The sequence below is a fragment of the Trichosurus vulpecula genome, chromosome 2 (assembly GCF_011100635.1).
Source record: "Trichosurus vulpecula isolate mTriVul1 chromosome 2, mTriVul1.pri, whole genome shotgun sequence".
NCBI lineage: Eukaryota > Metazoa > Chordata > Mammalia > Diprotodontia > Phalangeridae > Trichosurus > Trichosurus vulpecula.
The window spans coordinates 220,535,736-220,546,448 of record NC_050574.1 but is presented as its reverse complement, the minus strand read 5'-3'; the positions used below and the strand labels follow the sequence as shown (position 1 = coordinate 220,546,448).

The 10,713-nt window shown below is 36.1% G+C and overlaps 1 protein-coding gene across 2 annotated transcripts in view; it reads right to left on the bottom strand.

The window, feature by feature from the left end:
• Window positions 1-2,668: 2,668 nt before the first annotated feature.
• XIRP2 (xin actin binding repeat containing 2) overlaps window positions 2,669-10,713 on the bottom strand; it is a 423,417-nt gene continuing 415,372 nt past the window's right edge. For both annotated transcript variants that reach the window (XM_036746228.1, XM_036746227.1), the window contains 2 exons: window positions 8,526-8,659; window positions 2,669-5,096 (listed from right to left, as the gene is read on the bottom strand). In XM_036746228.1, coding sequence (XP_036602123.1) covers window positions 3,566-5,096; window positions 8,526-8,659 — 1,665 coding nt within the window. In that variant the 3' untranslated portion in view covers window positions 2,669-3,565. The remainder of the gene's footprint in view (window positions 5,097-8,525; window positions 8,660-10,713) is intronic.

The window sequence follows — 10,713 nt, the reverse complement described above, 5'->3', positions numbered from 1 at the left end:
AATGCTTTAGAAGCCACTTTAGGAATGTACACAGGAAAAAATATTAATCTAGGAAGAATAGGAAAGAGACAAAAGCTGCTTATCTGTTGGTAGAATAAGAAGGCAGGTTCACTGCAACTGCAATGTAGAAATGCTCAGGAAATTTGTTATCCAGTCAAAAGAATGTGTCGCTCTGTGCCTTGAACTTCTCACCAGGCTTATTTCCAAAAGGAAGACATTAAACTCAGAAACCATACTTTGTTAAAATGTAAACCTTATACATTGTAACTGTGCTATAATAAATCCAATAGAGTATGGAATTTGGTCTAATATAGACCTACCTTGTGCCTTGAACTTCTCACCAGGCTTATTTCCAAAAGGAAGACATTAAACTCAGAAACCATACTTTGTTAAAATGTAAACCTTATACATTGTAACTGTGCTATAATAAATCCAATGGAGTATGGAATTTGGTCTAATATAGACCTACCTTGGACTCTGTGGGATCTGGTTACTAGACATAATCTAAAGGCTTCGTTATAAATTTCTCTTAATGGAACTCCATGACATGTACATAGATGACCTTTCAAGGTCCCTTCTAGCTTCAAGACTATGATCATACCTAAAGTGTCAGTTTAACCATGTCATTCCCCTAGTCAATAAATTCCAGCAGTTACCTATTGCCTCTAAAATGAAATGAAAAATCCTCTGGCTTTTAAAGCCCTTCATAATCTTGCCCCCTTTTCTTATCCCTTATTCCCCTTACATGTAATTCTGTGATCTAGTGATAGTAGCCTTCTTGCTTTTCCTCACATAAGATTCTCCAACTCCCAACTCTAGGCATTTTTATTTTCTATACCTTATGCCAGACATTCTTTGCATCCTCATTTTCATCTTCTGATTTCCTTCAAATTTCAGTTTAATACTAATGGTTTCCCACTATCAGTTATCTTCAATTTATTCCATTTGTAGACATTATTTGTATGATATCCCTCCCCTTAGACTATAAGCTCCTTGAGAACAGGGATTTGGGGGGGGGCAGTGGGGAGGAAGGGTTGTTCTGTATCTTTTTGTCCATTTTCCTTTCTTTTTATCTCCAGCACTTAGGATAGTGCCTGGCTCATAGAAGACGTTCTCAAAGTGTAGTGTTGCCCTAACATAGCAATACATATATGTCTGATATATTTTTTAAAAAGAGAAAAGAGCTAAAATCAGGTTATGCCATGTTTACAATAGGGAAAACATAAATCAAATGTATGATTATTCTTTTAAATTAAATTATGAAGATGATTATGAACTTTAAGAGATATAACCTTCAAAACTGGAAAGGAAATAGCCATTGATTGGGGAATGGCTGAACAAAATGAGGCATAAGCATTAATAGAATACCATTGTGTTATAAGGAATGGCATATATGAAGAATTTACAGAAACACAGGAAGACTTATATGAACTGATACAGAGAATCAGGGAAAACATACATTTATATTCAACACATATGAATATATGCACATATACGCAAGCATATATGTGTAATTACATGCAGAGATGTGTGTAAAATTACTACAACGATGTAAACAAAAACAACACTGGAAGGTAGTATTTATTTCTTGATTTTTATAAAGCTAGACACTGATGAATTGATCCGGTCAATTTTGATCCAGGAAAAAAGATGATGAAACACTTTCTCCTTCTTTGTAGAGGTGTGGGATACCGAGTACAGAAAGTTGCATTGGGTGGTTTCTGTGTCAAATGGTTTTGCTTACTTATTTTTCTTTGTTACAAGAGAAGGCTTAATTCAAGGGGAAGGGAGGTATTAGGGAATGATTAAGGAAGGAATTTTTACTTAAAATTAACAAGAAATTTTAGGAAATCTTTCTTCTGAGTATGTTGGAAAGATCCCTGGACTTGGAATCAGGAGAGCTGGCTACAAACCCCAGCTTCGCCGCTTACTCTGCAACCTAGGGCAAATCCTTTAACCTCTCTGGGCCTCATTTTCCCCATCTCCAAATTGAGAGGGTTGGACGAGATGGCCTCCAAGTATATGTCTAGTTCCAAATCTGTGACCATGTAAGCCTATGATTTTTCCAGCTATAGACAATTGCCTGGTTCTATCTTTTGTCATATCGCATGGTATACAATCACAAAACAAGTCTCACTGTTTTAGGAAACAAAATATTTAGAAAACATTGCATGAGCTTTCTAATCGAATTAAATTGGTTTCTGCTCTCCAGAAAGTTTTATGTTGTCTTAACATAAATGATTGTTGATATAATGCTGTCTCACCACCAAGAGGGAAAGTAAAGAGCAATACAATAATTCAATACAAATGATGAATTTGCTATACTACCTCTGTAGTTTGCCATTATCTCAGCAGAACTGCACAACATTCAACTAAAAGTGGTTAAAATGTGGGTCATAGAAATCTATTGAGAAAGCATCAGAAAGAGAGAAAACAGAAACATACTGTATTTTTAAGGGGAAAATCTTTGAGACCCTTGCTTCTTCTTTTCACAGGCAGGAAAACAAAGGTTTATGTTTACTTAATGGAATCTGCGTTGGGGCCTTTTTTTTTATACATGCGCACACCTAATTAACTGTTAAACTATGCTCTGAGACCAGCATTATTCTTCCTACATAAACTTCAAAAGTATTTACAAAACAGACATGTCAGGAGAAAATCCAAAACTCAGGTTTTGAAAAGGTTTTTTTTTATTGGACTTCAAGAGTTAAGTAACATATATTCTATTCCTTCATGCAATCAAAATAAAATAAAACTTGGTATCACTTATAAGTTTGAAAACAATGATATGGTTTATACTTTCTAATTTGCACCAAAGTATCTATCTGGTTTACAATAATACATTGTGTATAATTTAAATAACAAGCATGTTTCCAAGTGAGTTGATTCTTCAGCATTACATTTTTGCCCTCCCCAACATCACCATCACTACCAAATTTGTTCTGTTAATACATTTAACTGAATTATCTCTTAAATTTCTTCCTGATTTCATTCATCAAGATGCTTATACATAGCAAACTTTTGAAAACTTCAATATAATTTCCACTTTTAAGCCAGATAGCAAAATGGGAACATCATGTGAGAAATACTTATCTATAATGAACTAACCAAAGCAAATGCTCATATTTTATTATGGGATAAAGTTCATTTACTTATAGTTAAAGCAATACATGAAAAAGTTATAGATATGAAATCTTTACTTTTGTCCTGCACACCAGGTGCTTTTCCTTTCTGCTGACATTTTAAAGATCAGCAAGCAAGTTTTATACGTATCAGTTCAATAGCTACTTCTTCAGATTGTTTCTAGTATGCCCATAGATATAAATACGTATTTTGGAGCAGACTGACAAGACAACAATTATTTAGTTTCTTTGTGGACATTTTAGGGAAGTAAAAAACATTTAAGTTATGACAAACATGATATCTCTGTCATAGTATGCTAAGTCCAACAAGGGGTTCTGATAAAAGGCTATTAAATCGTCTAAAATACTTAAACATGGACATAGATGTAAACTTCCATATTCTTTCAGTGTCTGCATGTCAGTGTCACCTAATCAATTACATTTTAGTCAATATCATTGTAGCACCTATTTCTTTTAATTTGCTCTTCAATAGTGAGTGACTCACACTGCACCTCATTTTTAGAAGATGATGCCAATGGCATTGCTCTGCCCTGAGAGTTTTGAGAATCAAACCTTGTTCTTTCAGCACTATATGACACATCTGCAGTTTTACCTTGACAGTGACTCTTGTCATTCTGGTATTCTTTTTCACACAAGCCCAAAGTGGTTTTAATTGTATCTACAGAATGTAAAAGGCTTGTGTCTAAAAATGATTCTTCTTTCTTGGAAAAGGAAGGCATTTTCACAGTTTTAGTGAAAAAAAAAGGCAATTTTGTGTCACTTCTGGTATTTTCTCTGATCAGCAATTCAGTACTGAAAGGTAACGTTGCAGGGGCAGTGGCTTCCTGGGACACTAATCCACTGTTGGAATCAGATTTTGGAGAAATGGCAGCTTGAAAAGATTGACCACTATTACCTAAATGATCTCCAGAATTCTGTTTGTCAGATGCCACAGCTAAAACTTCTCTGGAGTGACTCTTTTCAGACTCAAATATACCAAGTAATTCTGAAATCCTAGACCCATTTTCCAACTTTTCAAATTCATATTCAGATGCGGCGTGTTTTGTCTCACTTGATCCTGGTAATGGATTAGGCCCATCGAAGATAGATGTCTTCTGCCTACAATTGCTGGGATGTGAGACTGCTACATAATTATTATTATTATTCTTATTCAAATTCTCTTTACAATTTTCTAGGACCGCCTCATCATCAGTGTTAGTAACCTGTAAAACTTCTGCACCACCAGGTTCATTAATTTTTTCATTTTTCTCCTCAGCACTCTGCACAGCCATGTTATTGCTATCATTAAGATCCATTTCACTTTTCCTCTTATCCTCAGAAACTTCAGTCTCTTTCACTTTCTCTTGCACATGTCTATTTTCTTCCTTCTCTTCTCTCCTTGTCTCATGTGTTTTTATCTCAGTGATTCCTGTAACATTGTCTTTCTGAGACATACGGATAGATTGTTGAAGTGGTTGCAAGCCAGGAATGCCATCTCTCTCTTTCCATTTTCCTTCTACAAGATTACCATTTTCTAACTTTGCTTCACTTTTCTCTTCCAGGGGATGGTCAGGGGACAGACAGGTGGTGATGTCAGGGGGCCATTTCGGTTTACTCATTTTGAGATCATCTTCAATAGTAAAGGGTTTCTTAGGAGTTTCGCTAAATGGAGGCCAGGTAATTTTCAGTTTGCCCCTCTCACCTGGTTTTTTCAAATTCTCTCCTGGTCCATCACCATTGCCTGAATCTGCATGCTGAGCGAGAACCGTCTGGGGTGTTGCTGGTATATTCTTATTTAGATCTATTTCTTCATTATGAACAAAGTCCCCTGAGCTGCTTTGATTTTTATAACGCCATCTCTCTTTATGTGGCTTATGTCCAAAACCTTCATCATAATTTCCTTTAGATTTGAAAAGTTGCTTAAAATGAGGTTTACAGTAAATCTGTCCATGGAGTGATGCGTAATTTCCCAAGCTGTCAAAAATGGGGAAAAAACACCTTATAATATGTTGCATATCTACTTCAACATAACAAAGTATAGACTTCAGTTAAAATTACATGACCTGTTATTTAGCATGAAAAACAGTTATCTGGAATATTTAAACATGAAGTGTCCTGGTTAACCTAGGTTCACAATGTTTAGTTGAATCGCCAATTTAAAAAAAATCAGGATACTGTACTGATTTACTTACCACTAAAACTAAACTGGCTATAACTTTTTTCTTTAATACATCACAAAGTACTATGTAATCTTACAGCACCTGTGGGTCATCATTATGGATATCATAATAAACTGTAGTTATAGATGTAGGTGACTTAAGAGATTGGGCTAAATTTGAATACTATGAAATATCACATACATTGCTGTTTTGAAAAAAAAATCCCTAAGGGTTGGTTTATTTGTGAATGTATCTTCACAGCAAAGTTGGACACCGAGGAGGGGGGCAGGATCCATTTTTTGACTTTTATTTATTGGAATTCTGAATAAATAGGAACTTATATATTTAATTGTATCCCCTGCCTCCTTTTTTTGTGGGGGGGGGGCAGGAAGGAGGAAGGTCTAACAAACGGAGAACGTATTAGAAGCTAAACCTAATGTGTATTTTAAATAGGTTAGGCCTGAAAGTCTTTAATCAAAGTGCCATACATGGTGATAACCCCCATTTTATCATCTCAGAATGACAAGTAATTCACTCCCATTTTTACTCATCACAAATCAGACTCATTTAAATGCATTCACCTCAAGGGTCCTGGAAGATGAATAAATTTGGAACCATTTTGCTAGCCCTGGATATTTCCCAACTGAGTTAACTGAGTATTTTTCTGTCGTTGGTGTGACCCTAAGACTTCAATTTATACAGAGATGATTATCACTTAGGGAATGCTTTAGTTCTTACAATCCACACAGTGACCACGGTTTTTTAATAGCTGCTTTCTTGACTTGAACAAGGACAGGCAATCATGAATTAGAAGCTGCGCTATTAAGTGAATACTTTCTAGGAGGAAAGAAAATATAGCTTTTTTCCCTCTTTTACATGTGATGACAATGGAATTCAAGTTCTAACAGGTCTTATCAATTTGGAAAAAAAAAATTCCTCCTGAAGAATGTGATAATAAGAATATCACTATTGCCTCATGGAGGGAAGGATTTAATTTATTCATCTACTTAAATTATCTATGTAAATTCTGGAGTCCTCAAGTGAATCATGACCTTTCATTTTACACTTCCAACTGGCCATTCCATGATTTGGTCTGAAACTGGTAACTCAAGTCTTGCAACTAATACCTCATCTAGGAGAGGCCATTTGTCTTTGGTACCACTACCGATCCCTAGCCTCACTTCTTGCCTCCCAATCAGTCTCTTTTTAAATATTTTCCTCTTCTTCATTTTCTGTCTTTCTAGTTGCCCAGAGCTTCCCACTGCAACACCTCCATCTGGGTGTGCCTTCCTTATCAACATCCTCATGCTCCAAACCTTAGTCTCTCTCCCTCACTAGGAGATAGCATAGCGCAGGGGGTGAGAGTGTTGGAGTTCGTATCAGAGGAGCCACATTCAAAATCGAATTCTAATTCTAATACTTACTACCTATGTAATCTTAGGTAAGGCACTTATTAATCCTCTTGAGGCTTATGTTTCTGCAGTTGTGAAATGCCATCTAATGCAGAATAGATGGCCACCAAGATTGCTTCCAGTTCCAATTGTACGGGGCTATGAACTCACCTGCTCTGTGTCTCTTTGTCTCGGGGCCCTGCTTTCTGCTAGATGTCTATTAATTAATCTGATCAACTGGTCCGTGACATATTAATGAATACAAATGAGTAATTGTAGCTATTTCAATTTTAATAAGGACTTTGTAGACATATTAACTTAATACAAAGCAGTAACTCTATTGATAAGGATTTCAAAATCAATAGTAAGCTGATGAGGTTATTTTGGTGTATGCAGACTTTCAACACAACTGAAGGAGTACTGAATATGTGGCTGCCCATTCTGCCTATGCATAGGTCTCACCCTCTATGAAATGTAGAGCCTTGTCGAACAAAACTGTTTCAGATTCATTGAGTTGTAAGGCTGGACCTATTTTTAAAGGTAAATTTTTCGGAGTAGATGAATCAGTTCTTTCTCCTTCCCATCAACCAGGAAAATACCTTGTACCATTTGGCCAGTCCCCAAAGGACTTAAACTTTAACTCTGAAGTCCCATAGAAAACAAGAAATCAGAACCTTTCCTTGGGCATGATGAACATAGATGAATGCCTCTGGACCCATGTAACTTCCCTTAACCAGGCGGTAGTCTGGGCTTAGACTTTCAAGATGCTTGGGTTTATCTTAGTCCTAGTTCTAAAAGCCTATGAACCTGAATCATGGGCCTGGGACCAATGGGTGTATACACATCTACAGAGAACCCTCTCCTTGTGATTTAGGTTGTAGCCATGCAACAAGTAAAATATGGCAGAAGATCTGTCCTTTCCCTTGGGAATAGATTAGACTTGAAGAGTCAAGGGTATACCTTGTTTTCATTAAAGGTTTGGGTCATGATGTCACCAAGGTATTATTTCAGATTATGGAAAGATTTCAGATTATGGAAATGTCGATCAAAAGTCAGGCCAATAAAATCTTATTAGCTTTTAAATAAGATAACCTGTTTTGAGAGGGGATCTAGTTGGCAAGCAAGGATGGACAGAGAGATGGCTTACAGAGTAAGGAAAATCTGGGTTCAAGTCCTGCCTTGGCCACATGCTGAATATGTCATTCTGGGCAAGTCACTTAAACATTCATTGCCCCGAACAACAGATCCGGATTTTAAATTGTGGAAAAGCCATTGATTTGAATTTATAGAGGAAGTTTCTCATCAGGAACTCCCTTTATCAACAAAATCACAAGTCTAATTTTTTTTTAAAGATACTTCGAGGTTTTCAGGAGAAGCACAGTGAAGGGCATGATGAATGTGGTATAGAAAACCTAGATAAGTGTTTTGCCATTTTGATTACACATATGAAGCTGGTATTCTAGACTCCTGGTGAATTCATTTACTTCCCATTCCACCTACGTCTATTAAAAAAAATTAACTGCCTACAGTTCATAAGACACTGTGGTGAGTGCTGAGGACTACAATGTTAAGCAGGAACAACAGCAACAGTAATAATTTAAACAGTTCTGCCCTCAGAGGAACTTAACAATGCTACTTCTCCAAGAAGCAAAAACAGCAACAAGTGACTGAAGAGAAAGGTCAAGGCCATCTCTGAAAACATGTATTACAGAATATCATTTTGTGGTGGGATAAGCTGCATATACCAATTCTTGTTATACTTGTATCTAAATGGACAGATGAGAAGAAAGGATTGCCTATACCATGATGTTTACCTTCTCCGAAGACCAAATAATCCTCCTCTTCCCACTTACCTCAATTTACTACTGCAATGGTGGCATCGGAAACAGGACTTATGAAAAATGTTCTTGTCCGCTGCCAGGCATTCCATTGGATAAACAGTCTTTTGACAAAGTGTGCACATTTCCTTGTCCTGAAGTAGAAGTTTCTAGAAGAAAAAATTTGCAAAGGTCATGTGGAGTCTTCTTCAGGCATCCCTTAGAAAGAGTTTACTGTATGTCTTTTGAAAATCAGTCCATGCAAATAAAGAGCATAACCATGATACTTGTTTTCACCATTTTGATAACAGGTAGGTCATGCAATTTTGACCACAATGCATCTGAAGCCAGTATAATTCAACAAGACTATGTGTCTGTATACAAGCATATGTGTGTGTGCATGTTAACATATATCACTGCAATTCTACATATCATAGCTACATATCAAAAATGGGAAACCTTGTGCTATTTTTTTTACTTGAGGTAGCATATAATATTATATTCTGTTCATTTAATCAATTGAAATAAAAAAGATGTTTCTAAAATGTGCTATTTAGTCTCTAACCTTTTATGATTGATAATTTGGAACTTGGGTATTATCTTGAATAGCAGTTGTTGCACTATAATACAGAAAAACTCTCAAGGCTATTTGTGAATGTGGGGGTGCTCTGCCCAAGACTAGGTGGCCTTTTAAATTCTTGTGTCTGTTTCTTATGATTTTTCCGTCTCTTTTCTTTGCTATTTATCATACAAAGTAGGTAACAACCCTTTAGCCTCTTCTATTCGTAGCTTCAAATTTTTTCTATGCTTAGAAACATGAACTAAGTTATAGAATTATGCATAAAATAATGGCTAAAGAGACTTTGAGTGAACCTCCCACCCCACAAAATGTCTCCTATAAGCAGATACAATTTCATACGTGGATTCTGTGGTATCGATCTTGGCTGCTAAGATATCTTTTATGTTTAATGTTTGGTTCTCAGTTGTGTTCCAGATAAATATGGTATTATTCTTCCTCTAAGACCCATTTCTTTGTATTTGCCATGTGTTTCTGAGCAGAAGTTGGGCATCTGAAATTGATTAGGCAGCTTGGCTTAATTATGCCAGAAGCAAGCACATCAAGGAACCACATTAACCTGTTAAACTAGACAATATGTCGCAAATATGATAGGGGCATAATTATTATTAGTGCTTCAACAGTTTTCATTTTTAAATTTAATAATTCTTTCGATTTGCCCAACAGGATTAACTACAATAATGATTTTAGCTAATTATATAAAATCTTGGTGTGGGTGTGTGAGTGTGAAGCACTGTTAATTGTTTAAAAAAAGTGGCTCTGAATATACACAACCCAAAGTCCAAGTACAGAATAAATTTATTTCTAGAAACAACCCCCTATCACAGTATATAATTTCATGAGCATGAGAATGGCCTTTTGGGAAATTTAGTCTTGACTTAGGATAAAAAAAATTGGTGCTTCAGGACAAAAAGAGAGTGGCATTATAGTCTATCCTAAACAAGCTCTGTAACAGTAAATAAATAAAAGGTCTAATTCAAGTCCTACTTATCCCTTTGTCAGAGAAACAGATCAATAGGAAACCTTAAAGCACATATGAACATTCTAAATTGTTTCTTGGATTATTACTAGGCTGTATTGAACTCCAACACAAACACCACTTAACTCTGGCAGTTAAGAGTATGTCAACAGTGGGTCAGGGCATGTTGCTGAGTATTTTCTAAAGTACACTGATAAAACACTATCATTGGTAAAACACTAAAAGACAAAATACCAACATTTTGCTCTTAATTCATTGGACCAGAGATTCAGTTCAAAGGGACCTTAGAGGAATCATAGGATCATAGATCTAGAGGAAAAAAATGGATCTCACAGAACTCCCACATTTTACAGATGAAGACACTGAGACCTACATAGGGAAACAATTTGTTCAGGTTCACACAGGTAATAAATGACTGAGCTAGAGTCTGGATCTAGGTCTTTTGATTCTAAATATAGCACTTTTCCCCATTGAACAATGATAATTATATGTGGCCTGTTATTTCTCATGTGCTGCTACTTCGAATCCATTATTTACCTTAGCAAATCTGTGCTTTAAAAACCAAGCCTTTTACTGGTTTGTTTCACTCAGAATAGTTCACTTAAGTCCAATGTCTTTGGTAAGGGAGTGGTATTATAGTAAAAGTCAGCCAAGAGGAAGTGAGAAGG